The sequence below is a fragment of the Rhinolophus sinicus genome, linkage group LG03 (assembly GCF_036562045.2).
Source record: "Rhinolophus sinicus isolate RSC01 linkage group LG03, ASM3656204v1, whole genome shotgun sequence".
Classification (NCBI taxonomy): domain Eukaryota; kingdom Metazoa; phylum Chordata; class Mammalia; order Chiroptera; family Rhinolophidae; genus Rhinolophus; species Rhinolophus sinicus.
In genome coordinates, this window is record NC_133753.1 from 192,647,530 (window position 1) to 192,666,501 (window position 18,972).

Sequence of the window (18,972 nt, forward strand, 5' to 3'; positions counted from 1 at the left end):
ATTCCTACAGCATGCCCTGCCCAGCCTAATAATCAGACTTGGCCTTAACTCTCCTTTCACTCTGTACAACTCTCCTTGTCATTCACATTCTTGGCGTCCCCTTCAGACTTTCCACAGACCTCCCCCTGTCCGGTTAGCCCCTCCTACGAGAAGCAGAACTTGGGGGTGCTGAAGGAAAGTCTGGGAGTTATGCCTGGAAAGGAGAGCTGCCAGAGCCATCAGGATCTCTAATGAGGGACTCCACATCCTTCTTTGCCACATGGGTGTAGAGATGGGTCTTTCCTGAAAACAGGCCATGAGGAATAGGGCTGTGATAGCACAGGGCCAGATGGCGCCGTTCATAAAACTGGAATGTGAACAACACAACCCTAAACAGACACTGAGACCCTCTCAGCAGAAGAACCTGAAAAGCATGGGGACATTTCTCTAATATTACTTAGGTGTAGACATGCAGAGAGGCAGAACAGACAAATTGGATGATTTATTGAGGTGTCTTCCAGACCAGGATGCCTGAGAAACTTTTTTCTAATGGTAAATGTATTTACCCCAGAGGCAGTGTTTTCCGTGCTAACTCTGCATGGCTGCATAAAGAGAAGCATAGTAAACAGACGCTCTTGGATCCCCACCCCCACATTAGTACTCTGCCTCTATGACCCTACAAGGGGATGTCTCACCCTTACTCCTGGACTGTTTCAAGAATGGGGGAACTTACTAACAATTGTCACCCCAATAAATTTTTTTTAAAAAAAACAAATTACAACTAAGAATGGGGGAACTGAGCTCATTATATAGAACGTATTATTCTCATGCACTGCTTTTTCCCCATCAGTGTTGCCCCTGTCGTAGATAAGCATGAACAAAGGGATTATGAATTTAGATGCTGGTTCCCTAGAGTCAGTACATTCAGAGGACAATCTAATTTGTACTGATTACTCCAGAGTAGTAGTGACACCAAAGTCACCTGACCCAGTCACTTTGTGATTATTATTGCTCTAGGTACGTACATCACTGGCAGTCTGATGACAAACTGAGATTATAATTACAAGAATAATTGTGAAATTGACCACGTTATTATTTAAGTTTAACTTTACCTTTCTTGCCCAGTGGAATGAACTATCCAGAAAGCTTTGAAATGTGGGGGTGTTTATGTTGAAGTAGCTCCAACGGTACATGTTCATGTCCGGCACACATAATAAAGTAAAAAATAAAATCTATTATGTTTCTGATGTTTAGTTTCCCTAGAAAATATCAGGGATCCTGACTACACCAGTATTGAGATATATGCAAATTTTCAAACTTCTTTAGAGGCTTAAACAACTCTGCTCTTATTTACTTAAAAATGCCATTCAGTACTACACTATCGGTCATGTGGCAAGCCTAGAAGAACAGTAAGGTCTTTACTGAATAATATGTTTAGACAGGAAGGCTCCCTTTAAGCCAACACAGACTATGTAAAAGGTAGCTGTTATTATCACATTGCTGGTGGTGACGGGGGAGGTAGTGATGGTGACGATGGTGACGGTGATGGAGGAGGTGGTGGTGATGGTCGTAGAGGTGGTGGTGGTGGGGGAGGTAGTGGTGATGGTGGTGGTGACGGAGGAAGTGGTGATAGCAGGAGTATTGGTGGTGCAGGTGGTGGAGATAAGGGTGTTAGTGTCGGTGGTGAGACCCGTGGTGGCATGAATAAGTCCCCCGCCAAGCGGGTGGGAGCCAGCATTTCACAGAGGAATGGAAAGGATGGATTGCCAACCTCTGCTCTGCAGCGCTTCATCAAGTGCCCATCACTTACTTGCAGATCACATTTCTTATGACCTCCACATCAAGAGCAGTACTTTTTCTCATTCACCAATAAATCCAGGGACACTTAAAGTTCTGTGCATTGAAAAATATCTGAAAAACTGCCACTGCTTTGTTTCTAAAGGCATCAGAGGATGTCCTACCATTTTCCCCAAAGGAAACATTCCCTCTGCTGTGAGAAAACCATGGGAAGCTTCATCCTCGAAATGCAATATGGGAAAATTTGAAGTGAAAGCAGTTCTTTGCCTTGGTTATAATCTCACCTGCTAGATCTTAGAAATTCAGATCCACTTAGGTTTTTAATCCAGGCTTCCCTCCACCCACCTTTTCTGGATTCATTTTCTAGCTTAGATGGAGTCTCTTAAAATGTCTTCTCTCTTTAGTGTTTCCTGCCACTGAGGAGCCCTCAGAAAACCAAAGTCAGCTGTTCACTCAGGCATGCAGGATTGTTTTAGCTTTTTCTTGCGGTCATGATTCCCTAGGAACATTACGTGTTCAGAAGCACGCATCACAGGAGAGCTGTGTGATCCCAGCACCTACACGGCCTGACTTTAAAATTCACCTGGGGGTTTTGTTCTCCCATCTGAGCTTCCCAAATGCCTTTACATCAAGTGGTCTGTTCTGTTTTCGTCAGTGTCTCTCTTATGCCTTTTGAAGCCATTCTAATCTTCAATATGTTGATTCAGTTGGAAATTGAAGCCTATAAAAAAAATAAAAAAAAAGAGGGCCGGCCCGGTGGCTCAGGTGGTTAGAGCTCCATGCTCCTAACTCCGAAGGCTGCTGGTTCAATTCCCACATGGGTCAGTGGGCTCTCAACCACAAGGTTGCCATTTCAACTCCTCGAGTCCCGCAAGGGATGGTGGGCTCCGCCCCTGCCACTAAGATTGAACAGGGCACCTTGAGCTGAGCTGCCACTGAGCTCCCTGATGGCTCAGTTGGTTGGAGCGCATCCTCTCAACCACAAGGTTGCCAATTCAACTCCCGCAAGGGATGGTGGGCTGAGCCCCTTAAAACTAGCAACGGCAACTGGACCTGGAGCTGAGCTGCGCCCTCCACAACTAAGACTGAAAGGACAAAACTTGAAGTTGAACAGCACCCTCCACAACTAAGATCGAAAGGACAACTTGACTTGGAAAAAGAAGTCCTGGAAGTACACACTGTTCCCCTTCACCAATAAAATCTTTTAAAAAGAAAGGCATTTTGCTGTGAGTCTGCTCTGAGCTCAGACATACAGGGACAGAGCATCTGTAAAGACACCTGCTTCGTGTGTCTGCAAAGGCCAGAAGTTCAATCTCAGCTACACAGACTCCTCTAAACAGGTGAAGTGGCCAAAGAGCAGGAGAAAAGCACTTCCAGTAGAAACACCTTTAGCTCAGAAGCCACAAACACGACAGGGAGGGAGGCAAGGCTATAGCAGTGCTTGGTCTATCAAATAAAAATGAGTTTTATTCTAACAGAAAAAAAATTCACCTTGTTCATGAAGTGACATTTCCTCTCAGCACATTATAGCTCTGAAGGAAGATTTTCTAAGGTTTACTCATTCGTTCGTTCACTCAGCAAACAAAACACTCATTCTGTGAACATCTACTGAGGCCAGGCATTGTCCCAGATGCCAGGATACCTGCAAAGGTGTCAGGACAGACCGATCTCTGTCCTCATGGAGCTTCTGCTCTCATAGGTGAAGGTAGGCAACACACAAGGTAAACAATAAACAAGCTCACCAACAAGGTAATGACACATGGCTGAGTATCACGGAGAAAAGAAAGGTCACGAGATAGAAGGTGCCAGGTGGGCAGGGTTACTTTAACTGACATGGGCAGGGTGCAGACATGTGAGCCGAATCCTATCCTCCAGCGAGGAGAAGCAGGCAGCCCAGAGTCCCGGGGAATAACGAGTTCCAGGCAGCAGGATCAGCCGTGCAACATCCTTGAAGCAAAACAAACCTGGCAAACTCGAGCAAGGAACATGGGCCAGCATAGCTGTGGCTCCCCGAAGGGCAGAAGCTGCAGAGGTTAGGCAGAGGCCGGTTCATTTGGAGCCTCGTAGACCATAATGGGGAGCTTGGCTTCGAGCATAATCCCAGACAGGGCACTGAGCACTATAAGCAGCGGGAGTGACCTCATCCAGTATGTCTAACAAGATGCTCGCTCAGCTGTTGGGAAGAGGATGGACGAAGGAGCAGGGTTGGGCAGAGCGGAAGCTGGGCAGTCGGAGAGGATTCTGTAGGAGTGATCCAGGCAAGAGATGGTAGTTTTCACAGTACTATAGAGACAAGAGTGATGTGTATTCAACCAGAAAGTCTGAGTAGTCTTTAAAATTGAAAATGGGCTCTCGGCCCTTACTTCCCAAGTAAAATTTCCAAAAGGAGTTTTATTGCACAGCTATTATGGGCTCTTAGTAATAATCATGGGTGAAATGGTAGGTTACCCTGACTTTGTGTCTGTAGAGGCCTGTATCTATGAGAGAAAAGACAGTGTGTCATCCTATTTCATTATCCCATAGACACTGGAAGCAAAAAATAAGCCCTTCTTTATTTCTAGAGTGTTTTGTACCCCAGTGACACTCAGCAAACATTTTCAAAGCTTTCTTTAATCATTATCTTCGAGTTGCTATGAGGGGAGTGGTACCCTGGGCCCTTCCTCTGGGTCTGTGGCTCGAGCCTGGAGGGTTCCAGCCGAGGAGGTGGGCAAAAAGGCCCCCCCCCGCCCCCCAGGCCTGTGGAAGTAACTGGAGAAGACCTTCCTTCCTTTCAACTAGACCTCAGGCTGCTCACTAGACTGGGGTGTGTGTGTGGGGGGGGGATGCCTCTTATCTCTGTGCCTAAAGGGATTCCACGGCCACAGACACCCAGACCCCAGCCGCGCAGGCTGCAAGCAGGTGGTGCTTCCTGCCTGTCCTTCGGGCCATTGAGAAATGACCTGTCTGAAAGATGATCAAGCACTTCTGTGAGCTTGAATTCGAAATTTCATTCTTGTCATTCTCCAGCTAAAAACTAAGCTGCTGATACAGATTCCTTCATGCTTCAGTGCAGGTGACAAGCTTTTATTATCCGCCAGTTTTCACCCGAAAGGAAGGCAATAAAACTTGCAAAATGACCATCTGTTTGTCACACCTGCCCTGACCCTGTCTAGAATCTGAACATTATTGCAAGAGGCTGACATGCCATGGGAATTTTAGAGAAGGACTGTTCTTCTTTCTTAATATCTATATGCAAAAATTAAGTGTCCGGGGCCAAAGGAGTTCTTCCACCTGGAATGGTCCACGAGAAAGGTTGTTAGGGCAAGAACTTGCCTCAATAACCGTTAGTCCCCATTTGACATCTTGCTTTCTTTGCTAATACTTGTGTTTCCCTTTTGCTTTCAGCTCAAAATACTGGAATTTCAACTTTGTATAGGAATTCATATGGTGCGCCCGCAGAAGACATCAAACATAACCAGGTAAATGAGCTGCAGAACGTTTGTATGTATTTTCCCCTCTGACTCATGGGAATTATCCGGGCATTGTAAAAATAAGTTAACTTCAATGGGACATGCATACAGAACTGAAAAAGAAAAGAATGCTGCTCTTCTCTCACACGTCACACGGAATCCATGTGGGTGGCGGCCGTCGTCGGAACGGCCTCAAATTGACACCACTCTCAGACTTATTACAACCACACGCCTTGTCTTGTGGTAGACAGCAAGTTTTCTCCGATGATGCAAAACTTAAAGAAGGAAAGCAAGCCCCGCTTATACAAGCGGAAGATGCTGGTTACGAGACAAATTATCTGAGTACTAGACCAGGTTTAAGTACCTCCTGTAACCCAGCCAACTCTTATTCGGAAGAAAGCATTCATTATGTGTGGTAATTACAAATAAAATAGATACATCAACTTCCATATGAATGACTAAATAGGATGCAGTTTAAACTGCTTTACTATTCGAAGTCTAGTTGGGGAACCACCAGCATCACCAGGAGTTTGCTAGAAATGCAGAAGAGATTCTCCTCTGGCCCTAACCCTAACCCTTCCGAGGTCTTCTGCATCACACTCACATTTTATCAAGGTGTCTAGGTGATTTTTGTTCACGTTCAAGTTTGAGGCGCGCTGGAATGGTAGGTACTTAAAGAACCAGTCTAAGTTTGTGTGTGTGTGTGTTTTAATCGGCCAACATTCATCCAAGGCTCATTTTGTCCGTGGTTCTGTGGGTTCTTTAAAAGCCAAAAGGCACAGCCTCTGCTCCTTCCTTGATGGACAGCTTCATATTTTTTTTCCTACTTTGGTGGTCATCACAGAAGGACTGATATTTCTCATACCTGTTGACTACCAGTGACAGTTGCCAGGACTGGCTTCCCGCTGATGGCCTGGATTCCTGCCATAGGTCGGGAAAGTCAGGCTGAAAGAGAAACCTGAAACCTGTTGCTTGGTCACACTATCCAGATGAAATTATCATGGAAGAGCAATGGCTTGTTTTTGAAAATTTCTAAACATCCAGCGGGGCAGCATCTTCGAAAAGGAAAGGGACCCTCTTCTCGCAGGTAGAATGTCCCCTGCAGGGCCATTTCCAAGGGAAGAAGGTAAAGGAGACAAAAACGATCTCCTCGACCTTACATTATGGTTTTCTTTAGTCCACCATCAACAGGAGAAGTGAGAGTGAGTAGAGGAGATATCCTTTTGCCCTCGATTTTTCAGTCCATATCCAGCTGCTCCTGAAGACATCTGGTGTTGCTGGCGACCCCCTGGTCAATGCCTGTACCCTCCAGCCTGCCTGACATATCGCTCACATCTACTCAGCCTCCCTCAGTTCTGGTTGTTGCTAAAAGCAAAGAGGCCAATGAATAAATAAATTGGGGCATGGGCTCTAGACGAGAAATCACCACGGGTGGCCTCCAACTATCCACATTGTCAACATGCCTGCCCAAACATAACGGAAAATAGAAGCAAAATATGTTGGAAATGCCAATTCTGTTTATGAAATTTAACCCTTTTTAGCAAGTAGCGGTTATAATGAGTGAACCATCTCCAGCTCTGAAAGATACTTATCAAGATGTGATAGGACCCAGATTTGCACCCAGAAATGTAAGATTAGTCTTTAGTTTAGGTAAGTCGAGAAAAGTTCATGACCAGAATCAGCTTGTTCTACACCAGCCTTTCTCCCCATGGAATTCCACTATTGTTGGCAATGAAGAAACGCCCTGGTGTGGCCCAGGGGTCCTGGGCATCTCACAGCGTGGCTGGCTGCAGGAGATTCCAAAGGACTGCCTGCAGTCTGGATTTAGAGGGCAGTCCGTAATGTTCTCGGGGCACGTTCTTTTCACCTAAGTCCATTCTGAGCATTTAAGCAAATTAGACTTAATGTGCTAAGATGGCATCTCTGCTGTGATAGTGAGCTCAGCCTGCTGTAGCCTTTTCCCATGGTACCCCAGGAGGTACTCGACTCAGCCTTAGTGTGAATGTCAAGGCCACAGCGTCTCACGAAAATGCAGCTGGAACCCAGTTGGGATGGGTACCGAGCTCTGCACCCCTTGTCAGCACAGGGAGACGTTGCCAGCAGGCCACCGCAGAGCTGAGTTCTATGGCACCGTTTAGTGCCATCGTCATTCCCTTGGCAGGTCCAGCAAAGGGAAGTAGGCAATTAGATTGTTAACTCCATTCTAATATCAAGAAACATTTTTAAATGTAAACCAAAGAGAGTTGTTTTTTCCCTTAAAATATTGCCAAGGAAATCATTATGACACCCCAGTGAACTTGGGGGGAAGAGAATAAAGTGTTCTACTTATTTTGGACTGTTATTAGAATAAACGTTGGCTCTTGCAGCTTTCCCTCTTGAGAACTGAATAAAGGATGACCATCCTAACCTTTGGAAAGAGGAGACAATTTGGTTCTCTTCCAGTTGGATGATTCTGAGATGACCTTGTAATCTGAATCTCCACGATTCAGATTCTCTGGCCATGTGGGCATGACTAGCCATTCTAGATCGAATGCTTTCATTTTTGGAACTTTCCTGGCCAAAAGTGACCTCACAACCTCTCAGCTGGTAAAAAGCCAACTTGAATAGTTTACCCAGGAGAGGTGCTCTGGGTCCATTCAGTTTCATTGTCAAAACTGGTCTTCTGCTGGACGCTCTAGTCTCCTGGTGTCCTTAGTCACTAGCTGGGCCTCATGAGCTTCACCACACGGGACGGACAACACCTCAGCTTAAAGAAGTGATTCACTGAAAGAAATGATTTCAGATGGATCTCTGAGATAAGGCAAAGGACAGTGCAAGCTGAGAAGGAGACAATAGCCCCAATGCATGACAAAACGAGGTCGGGGCCTGGGCAAAAGCTGCACACCAGGCTTTCCATGACTCAGCGGAAAAGGAGCCGGGCATCTGCTCAGCTATGGCGCTCCCCATGTGACTACCTGGGACTCCATTCTCATTTTCAGTGAATTCCAAGATTAAGGCCACCTAGCAGAAACACCTGTTAGTGTGAAATAAGGTTTGTGACCCTGGGTTTTTATGTCTGGGGTCAACAGGTCACAGATATCATTAAGTTTAACTACTTAAACTCCCAAAATTCCTATTGAGTTCCTACCAGTCCATTCCATATTTACAAAGAAATATAGCATAGTTAACTGTATACTATGTTTCTCCAAAAATAAGACCTAGCCAGACCATCAGCTCTAATGCATCTTTTGGAGCAAAAATTAATATAAGACACAGTATTATATAATTATATTATATTAACATTATATTATATTATATTATATTATATTATAATTATATAACACACGGTCTTATATTATAGTAAAATAAGACCGGGTCTTATATAAATTTTTGCTCCAAAAGACGCATTAGAGCTGATTGTCCAGCTAGGTCTTATTTTCAGGGAAACATGGTACATACATGTTCATGCGTATTGGAAGATTAAACAAAAAAGAATGTGTTAAGTGTTGGATGCAGTGCCCACCGAAATAGAAACACAGTACATTCTGGTTCCCTCCCTGTGTAATTTTTCGCAGCCTCCCAACTCTAACCCCTTGTACGCTCTATGCTTGGTTGACAGCATGGTGTTGCAGTGGAGAAGTTCAGTGTAGCTCTTCAAAGAACAGCAAAGGGCCCCTTAGTTTGCCCAAGTAACATGGCAGACCTGGGCTTAGCAACGTTTAATTGTAGATGCTGCAGATTCGTTCCAAATGTCCCTCTGATGGCCAGGCTCTCAGGCTGATAAACATCTATGCTCTACGGATCAGGTAGACAGAAACGTCATTCATTCAGCCACCACTCACCAGACGTGTGACACATCCTGGATGGTAGCTGTGTTTAAGCTCACTTCTTTGAAGAGCAGGTTGATTACTAATATAAATCAATTACATATATAAGAGGGAGTTTCACGAACTTCAGAGAATTACAGGCCATTACAAGCATTCATTTACACACAACGTGCTAATTACAAATCATTATCTATTAACTAAGACCAATTTCTGGAGGATGTTTCCATGCTGAACCTTAGTTAAATTAATAGGAAATTACTGAATCGGCTCAAAACTGATCAAACTGTTTCTTTAAGGCTGTTTTATCATTCACACCAGACCTCACACCTTGGTTATTGCATTTGAGCTGAGCTTTGTATGTACCTGTGTGCACTAGCTGTGGTCCTCACGCCGCTCCTTGAGAAAGTCTACTCATTTCAGGGGCATGGTGCTTGGAAAGGGATCCCCGACGGGAACAGGATAGGTAGGCCCCACACACACACAAATGCTAATTGTCAGTCCATGAACACTCTGTCTTACTGTCTTTATAGCCAAGCTGAGGGAGCCATTCTTGACTTCACATTTCTCCAAGGCTTCTGTGATCCCTTTAACCTTCAAGGTCCCCTACGTCAGACAGTAACCTGCAGAGGACCAGACAGCAAACAGGGCGCGATGAGGTGGGCTGGGGGACCGGCACTTCTGGCGACCTCTCCCTACTAACCAAAGGTTTCATCATCCCACCCTAGCATTCTTGAGTTCCATCAAGTCATAATCAAGTTAGAAACGTGTTGGTTCTCCAGAGTATATTTGGAGTGCGTTCCCTTTTCATCACGTGCTTCTCTGTGTATCTCTCTAAGGCTGTGGTGCCTGGTCACTTAGGCAGGTGTAACGGAATGGCCCTACTGCCAGGAAGCCCCTTCCTCCAGGCAGGTAGTGATCACAGCCCACCCCCGGGCAGGAAGATGCCTGACTGACCGTTAGACCTTATAGATCTTCACTATCCCTTTGTCTGGGATGGCAACACCTAGATGGAATAGAGAAAATGCTGGGAAGATGAACATGAACTGCTTGTGTTCCGTAGCTTCTGGTGTGTACACCTCCTGAAAGAGTTATCCAGTAAAACAGTGCAGCTGCTCCGTCGGTTTGACGATTCCTTGAAGTTAAACATAGAATGACCACAAGATCCAGCATTTCCACTTGTAGGAACCCCACAAAATTGAAAGCAAGGACTCAAGCAGATACTGGTACCCCCCTGTGCATTGCAGCATTATTCACAGTAGTCAAAAGGTGGAAACAACCCAAGTGTTCACTGACAGATGATAGAGAAGCAAAATGTGGTTTCTCCATTCGATGGAATATTATTCAGCCTTAAAGACAAAAGAAAAAAATCCTGTCACATGGATGAATTTTAAGGACATTCTGCTAAGTGAAAGAAGCCAGTCACAGAAGGACAAATACTGTATGACTCCACTTATGTGAGGTACCTAGAATATTCAAATTCATAGAGACAGGCAGTACCATGGGGGCAGGGGGAAGGGGGAGTCTATGCTTATTGGGGACAGTGTCTGTTTGGGATGATGAGAAGGGTGTGGAAATGGACAGTGATGATTACACAACACTGTGAATGTACTTAATGCCACTGAATTATACACTTAAAAACGGTTAAAATGGTGAATTTTATGTTGTATATATTTTACCACAATAATAATTTTTCAAAAACAATTATCTAGAATAGTAGCATGTGGGTGCAGAAGCCAGTTTTTAGAACGAATGACCATCAGCAGTTAGCAGCCTTCGGACAAGCGTCAGGCTGACGTTCATAGCCTTGACTTTGAAGGAGGGTTGAGCGCCTTGGCAACAGAGGAGGTTGGACTCAGGGGAAACGAACTAACCCAGGTGGACCCTCTTCTCTGTGCAGGTTTCAGCACAGCCAGTCCCACAGGAGCCCAGCAGAAAAGATTACGAGACCTACCAGCCGTTTCAGAATTCCACGAGAAATTACGACGAGTCCTTCTTTGAGGACCAGGTCCACCATCGCCCTCCCGCCAGCGAGTACACCATGCACCTGGGACTCAAGTCCACCGGCAACTATGTCGACTTCTACTCGGCTGCCCGTCCCTACAGTGAACTGAACTATGAAACCAGCCACTACCCCGCCTCCCCCGACTCCTGGGTGTGAGGGGCGGGTGGCACGAGGCGCTCCGGGAACAGTGCATGTGCATGCATACCACAGACATTGCTTTTTTATTTTCTCCCCTGCAAATTTTAGTTTGTTAAAGCCTGTTCCATAGCAAGGCTATGTACGGAAATATTAAGAGCTCTTTTAGAAAGCTAAATGAATCGAAAGCTAACTTGGACGTCCATAGAAAGCTAAAGCGATCCTAAATACGACACATGTGACACCTTTCTAGTTCGAGCGGTAGAGTATTGAGTGTGGTGTGTATCGAATGTGGCTGGAAGCCGCAGAGGCGGCCGTTGGGGTGGTGGGTTGCGAAGGTTCGAAGCACAGAGGCAGCAAAGGCACACACTTCAGAGGGACGGCTTCTCACGCTTTGTTTACTCTCTTCATCCGTTGTGATTCTAGGCTTCAGGTTGCATTGGGGTTCCTCTGTACAGCAAGATGTTTCTTGCCTTTTGTTAATGCATTGTTGTAAAGTATTTGATGTACATTACAGATTAAAGAAGAGAAGCGCATTGTGTATATTACACCAATGCCACAGTGTTTCCTCATCTATGGTTCTAAATATTGCTTCAATCTCAAACTTTTGAAAGATGTATGGATTTCCAGTTTTTCTTTTCTTTTCTTTCTCCCAGTATGTTTTAACAAAAACAAAAAAAATGGGATAAAAAGGAATATTTAGCAGTATTGTTCGTTCTGATATGTGAACTTGTTTGTGGCAACTAAGCGAGGCATTCAGCAGTTTCTGACAGTTAACATACATCATTCCACACTCCTTGTCAACAAAGTGCTTTTTCACTGCCTAAAATTTTAGATGTAGATATTTGAAATAGATTTTTTCATTTATACCAGTTTTCTTTATGATGATACAGTGTTAAAAGAAAATAAATTACAATTGATCTGTCATCCATATTTGCTAAGAATGTCTATTTCCAAGGACCTATCTTACAAAACACACATTCCTGCTCGTGTGTCTGTGTGTGTGGGTGTGCGTATGTCCATGTATGTATAAAAATGACCTGTGCGAGATTTTATTTTGACAGAAGCTGTTTCATTTGCTGTTCATCCTGTACAAGCTTTGTTTTCGGTTTTCAGTATAAATGTACATCAGTTTGTTCCCTTCGTTCCCTATCTACTCTTCTGACCATCTAGTGACTCAGGATATTAGGCCAGTTGAAGTGAAGTTATAGGATTTTCCACACATTCAGTCATTCTCGAATGCCAACTCTTTCTACAGGTCCATTTCCCTCCATCTTTTATGCCCTCAGAACATGATAAACCATGGCCAACTCAATAATTTCACTTTGGGGCCAATTACTTGAAGTATCCACAGAAAATGTAAACTGCTCGCCTTATTCCTCCCCAAACTTTTTTGTTCATGTGGCAGGGAGCAGTAGACAGTGACAGATTAGATTATTAAAATTGAACTTGAAGCGAATGTTAGAATAGTGGCTAACAGAGCTAAGAAATAAGGCTAACCATTTCAAAGAACACGGGCTGTGGTTAAATTAGCTTTGCTCTTTAGATGCAAGTGACTGAGGCCAATAGGTGCCTAGTAAATGTTAACTGTTCTTGGAAAAAAATAAAAAATTAAATAACAAAAGAATTTGGCTGCCATCTTCCTTTAAAACTTGCTCCCCTTCACTCTACGTAGTATAATTCAGCTCAAAGTCTAAAATCACTGTTACCTTCTCCAAATTTAAAAACAATCAAAAGATTTTTTGTTGTTGTTCATGCATATTTTTATGAATGACAAGCTAATTTCCAGAACACAGCAGTAGACAGACATTTCCGTATGAATCAGCCTACAAATCACCTACACGTTGGACCCTGTTGCACTGTTTACTATAGGACTCCACATTTCTGGGTTCCTTCCCAGGAGTGTTCCAGTTCCTATAGAGAGAGAGAAATATGTAACATCAAGCATAATGTTTCCATTTCATCAGTGTCATAGAATGAGAGAGTCAAGTTCAACCAGGTAGAGACTGTGGTATAGACATGTCTTGTCCAATAGCTGCTTTAACTTTTCCAAAAGCAAACAATAGGACACATTCCCTTGTTTGAGTTGTGCAGGGGGAAATTCATGCATGTGTTAAAAAAATTCCTTCTCCTATCAGGAATTCCACGTTTCCTTCAAGATTTTGTGTCTATGCATGACTTACATTTGCAACCCTTGAAGACCAAGGATGTCTCTGCTGCCTGTGAGTCTCTGAGAGCACAGTGTGCCAGGCTGGGGTGAACTAACTCAGCCAGGAGCCTGTGGCATCAGACATAGACATAGGAGAAACAAAATTATGTAATTACCGCCTTCTCTATTTCCACAATCCCTAGCCCCACACCTTCTGAGGTGAGCTAATCAACATAGGTTCCTGGCTCCTGTTGAAGATAAAGAGCATCTAAGAACATTTGTAACAAATGAAACATTACTACAGATGAATAGCTCCAGCTTCCAATTGCCAGACATCCAGGGACAGGTGCTACAATGGGTTCGCCAACGACTGTTTGACCCATCCAGGTACATTCATGAGTAGGAAATAGGAAACACCTGAACCAGATTTTCTGTTCACTCAGGACCTAAGATTCTGAAGATGACTTTCCCAAGAATTCTTAACCCTTTACCAAAAAATAATAATAATAACAGAACTGCTACCGGAGTGTGCTCATAGCATTGAGAGCATATTGTTAGGAGAAAGTCACAGCTACACTATTTTATAAAACAAGCGCAGCAGACAAGGAAAACTATGTTTTTAAATGGTTCTATTTTGTTTTAGACTGTTCTAGAGATAACTGAACAGTCAGGACACTGGGAGTCCCGTTTAGGTAGACATTCATAAGTTCAAAGTCACAAGCCCAGTTACTAGGTTATCATAAGCAATTTTTGCAATTATTAATAACTTTGACTAGTAAAATTTGAAAAATAGAGCTGATTAGAATAAGTGATAAAGAAGATCAGCTATTTCAAAATATAATAGGGCTATAGCAAGAAATCTTCCCATTTGTTAATATGTAAACATAGATAGTATTTAATTAAGGTCACCAGATTCAGCAAATAAAAATGCAAGACTAGAGGGTAAGGGGAGAGGAAGGTGATAGATGAGGGTAAAGGGGATCAAATATATGGTGATGGAAGGAGAATTTACTCTGGGTGGTGAACACACAATGTGATTTATAGATGATGTATTACAGAATTGTACACATGAAACCTATGTAACTTGACTAATAATTGTCACCCCAATAAACTTCAATTTTAAAAAAAAGCAAGACATCCAGTTAAAATTAAATTTCAGTGAAACAGCCAATATTTTTTTAAAATATAAATTTGTCCCATGCACTATTTAAAACATTTTCATGCTAGAAACTTTTCTCATTGTTTTCTGAAATTCAATTTTAACTGGGCATCCTGTATTTTATCTGGTAACCCCAATTTAACCTGTATTTCTGTCATTGTTTTTCTAAAGAGTGATGCTTTGTAGAAAAAGTAAAAATAAAATCAAGAATTCATTAGTTGATTAATCTCAGTTATCAGACTACACTTGATCTTAGCCAAAAGATTGAGAAGCAACTCAATTATCATAGATGTGACCAAAATAAATAATGTGTAACGGTGAAAAAACATGGGGGTAGGACTCAGAAGCCCTGTCTGGGTCAGCTAAGTATCTTCTGGATCTCTCTTTCCCTGTTGGCAAATTGGGGGTAATAATACCTGTTCTGGTCTATCTTGCAGTTTTTGTGAAGATCAGGTTAGGTTTATGATCAGTCATGTGCTGGTGAATGTTTAACTGACTCTGAAGGAAAAAAAGTTCTTGATTTATTGCATTTGCCAGTTTCTGTGCTGCTAATGTACATACCATTTTCAAGTCACATCACCAATTCAGAGTTGGAAGTAACAGACCAACACATTATTTCCAGATAAAATAGACATAAACAAGTAACTCCAAGAGCATAAGTAATAGTAAACATAGTGAAGTAATTAGATTGTGATGGGTTCTGAGTACGTATTCCCTTTATTTTCACTGTAATTCATTTAATTGTAAGTTTATATAATTTCATACTTGATAATGGCTGCATTTAACAACCAGCTTACAAATTCCTGAAAATGGAATAATCAGCGCTTGCAAAGGCCAGCAAGAAAGGCCTGCACCAGCACACTGCTGCTTATGACATCATAAATGTACAAATGCACGTCACTAACAGTCACTCATTCAACCAGCATTTGCGGAAGTTACCCTGTAAAAGGCACAATACAAAAATTCTTGGAAAACAGACATAACAAGGAAAACAGTGCCATTAATAAACACTGGTAGCTTTCTAAGGTGGCAGGTCCATGGGAAGGAGACTGTACTTTCTGGGGGTGGAGGGCAGTGCTGGCCGTGGGGACAGGAGCCACACCGGCCCTGGAAGGAGAGATGGACTTGGGGCCTGAGGCTCAAGAGATCTGAGGCAGGAAGAACAGCAACAGGATTGCAGGCTACGTCGGGGACAGAGGAGGGGACTGCCTCCAAGTTGAGCCAGGTGAGAAAGAAATGGGGAAAGGAGATGTGGAGAAGAGGGATTCCGAAAACAGAGGGCAAGGGATGCCCTCGCACATCTCCCTGCCCGACCCAGACCAGAGCACGGATAGATCTAGAACACGGGCCTGCCTTGGGCCTTCTGCATTGAGCCATGAGTTTGAGGTCTCATTCTGGCTTTGCTTCATGACCCTGCCATCTCACGTCTAAGCCCTTCCTTGAAACACAGTCATAAGTTGCAGAGAGAGAAATGTGTCAACAGAGACAAGCACGCGCTTTGTACACTCAGCACCAAAGTGTGGAATGGATTGTTTGGAGGTTAAATATATCCCCTCACCCCAAATTCACGTATTGAACCCCGGTTTTAAAGATGATTGTTAATAAGATAACTAAGTTAAATCAGGTCATTAGGGTGGACCCCAATCTGGTAGGATTGGTGTCCTTGAAACAAGAGGACACTGGGACACAGACATGCGCAGAGGGCAGAGCATGTGAAGACACAGGGAGAAGATGGTCATTGCAAGCCAAGGAAAGAAGCATCAGAAGAAACCAGCTCTGCTGGCCCCTGGATCTTGAAATCCCAGCCTCCATAACTAGGAGCAAATATATTTCTGTTGTTCAAGCCACCAGCCTGTGTGGTTTCATTACACTGCCCATGCTGACTAACACAGGGATCTAAGACTGGCACCACTGCAGCCAATCAGCTGGAAAAATGTAAAATTGAGTGAACATCAAATCGTAGTCTTGATGGGGTACTTGCCTTGAGAGCTGTGTTTAAAGCACTGATGACCACTCATCCCAAGGCTGTTCAGGAGACAATAGCTTCCTTGCAGGGCTTCAATACGCTTCCCCAATCATCACCGCATTTTCTGACTCAGCCCATGTCTCTATTGAGCAAACAAGCCAGCGAGGTCACTGATGTCCACTGCCTGCCCACATAAGGGCTGAGCACCTGGTATCCCTATGTTGTCCCTTCCCCACTCCCCCTCTGTGCCAACCCTGCCCCTGGGTCTCAGCCCTCTTTAAGGAGCATGCCTTTCCTGGGGACCCCATGAGACTGAAGTTTCTCTCCAGTCCCACTTGGGGTGCACCAATTCAGCAATCTGATAAACAGGATAAAAAGAGTGTGATTTTTTTTTTTTAATATGATAACAAAAATGCCTTAACTTTGTGTACTGAGTTGACTAGCATCTCCCAAATTCATGGCCACCTGGAAGCTCAGAATGTGACCTTATTTGGAAATAGCGTCTTTGTAGATGTAAACAAAGGATTGAGATGAGGTCATACAGAAGTAGGCTGCGGCCTAAACCCAATGAGCATGTCCCTTTAAACGAGACTCAGAGAAGAGGCCATGTGAAGATGTAGGCAGAAGCTGGAGTGATGCAGCCATAAGCGATTGCCAGAAGTCAGGAGGAGATGGAACAAATTCTCCTTCGGAGGGTCCAGAAGGAACCAAGCCTGCTGAGGCTTGGATGTCTGCCTTCTAGCCTCCAGAAGCACAACAGAACACATCTGTATTGTTTCAAGGCACTCAGTTTGTGGTAATTTGTTACAGCAGCCCTGAGAAACTAATACCCTTTGTTTGCGTGAGAGTACATGTAATTGTAATCGAGTCTGACCTCATTCGTGATCTTTCACTGATGACTTCTTTTAAGTCCCGCCCTCCCCTCCCCTGTGGCCCTACATGTGAGCAGATGGATAAGAAGAACCCTGAGCTCATGTCCCGTTTGATAAGGGTGGAAATTTAAACCTCCCATGCTTGGGAAGATTTCCGCAGTCCCATCCAATAGCCACTTATAAAGGCCCAAACCCACCCCCTCTGCTCTGTCCAAGTCAACCTGGACCTGTCTGTGCCCTGTTTGTGCCCGCTCAGCTCTTCCTCTGAGTGAGTAATAAGCCTTCTCTCTAATTCTCCGGTGCATGGAGAGTCATCAGCCTCAATATCTGAACCAAATGTTGGACGGTGGTGCTTGCTGCTTCTACAGAGGGACTCTGCAACACTGCCAGAGGGAAGACGCTACTCTGGGAGAGACACTAGCGTTGAATGACTGACGTCTCAGAAACCAATTGGACCCTGAAGTTCTTGCTCCAGCTCTGACGGGCCAACCTTCAGATTCAAGTCAATTAGCAGAACCGTGTCTTTCCTCGGAGTTCACGAGAAGAATTCCAGAGGTCTTTAAGACAAGCTGTCATCAGAAACAGATGGGACAGTGACTTTGACAAGCTCTTCCAATGACAGCACCACAGATTGCTTCAGCCTTAATCCAGTTTTTCCACAGGTTTTGACAAGGTTAATGTAATTGGCAAGTAGATGAGGGCAGCAAGGTAACGTAAAGGAGGAAAGAAATATTCCTATGAATCTACATTGTGACTAACCATTTCTCAGCATTTCTGTTTGGGTTCCAACTTTTGCTTTTCATGAGACCCAGATTTGGCATTTACCTCCTCAGGCCAGATGCTAAATTAAGTTTGAAGACCTTCTAGGTATCCATTGCTGATCAGGCTTTTGGCGCCTGGAGGGAGACCTAAAGAAGAAGCAGCTGTGATTTTAAAGGAACTGTCTCTAAGCTGGGAGTCGCCAAAAATAAGTAAACTTTTCAAGTCAACACACCCTTGATGTATCAAATATCAAAGTTGGCTGCCCGGAGCTTGTGGGGGCGGAGCCCCAGAGAGTAGTTTCCAGGCTCTCGGCCTCACATAGACAGGTGCTGGCTCAGGTAGTAAATGGCCAACTGTGATTGCATGGCCATCAGCTGTGGCTAGTTGGCCGTCAGCTGTAACCAGTGAGCCATTGGCCACAATATAACTGCTGTGGCTACGAGGGAGAGAGAGGAGGAGAAGGAGAAAAAAGAATGGGGCTAGCAAGAAGATGGCGGCTGGGTTGGCAAGTGTGGATGGCGGTTTGCGGACAGTGTGTATCCAGCCTCCAGTGAGAGTATAGTGCCGCCAGAGAGAATAAAGTGGTATGACTCCCCTACCTATGGCTCCGTGGGTGTTCCTTTTTGGCCTCACCATATCCTGCGTTCTTGTATGGGGAGCGGGAGCAGAGACCCTGCAGGCCTCCCAGCACGACAAATGGCGCAGCGAGCAGGGTCTCCCGCATGACACATGGTGTGTGAACACCCAGTCTGAGGAAGACCAGGAGGAGCAGCTGCCGGAGAGCTGGACCGCTGTGGAGGGGTGGGAGGACATGGACGGTTCTCCCACCAGCACAGGAAAAGCCATGCAGCTGCTGCAGAGATGGAGCCCGTGGAGAGGTGGAAAGATGTGGACGG

At 44.4% G+C, this 18,972-nt stretch overlaps 1 protein-coding gene across 3 annotated transcripts in view; it reads left to right on the forward strand.

Annotated features, from left to right (window-relative positions):
- CTNND2 (catenin delta 2) overlaps window positions 1-12,095 on the forward strand; it is an 826,448-nt gene extending 814,353 nt beyond the window's left edge. For all 3 annotated transcript variants that reach the window (XM_074329072.1, XM_074329071.1, XM_074329073.1), the window contains 2 exons: window positions 5,161-5,234; window positions 10,929-12,095. In XM_074329072.1, coding sequence (XP_074185173.1) covers window positions 5,161-5,234; window positions 10,929-11,189 — 335 coding nt within the window. In that variant the 3' untranslated portion in view covers window positions 11,190-12,095. The remainder of the gene's footprint in view (window positions 1-5,160; window positions 5,235-10,928) is intronic.
- The last annotated feature ends 6,877 nt before the right edge of the window (window positions 12,096-18,972 follow it).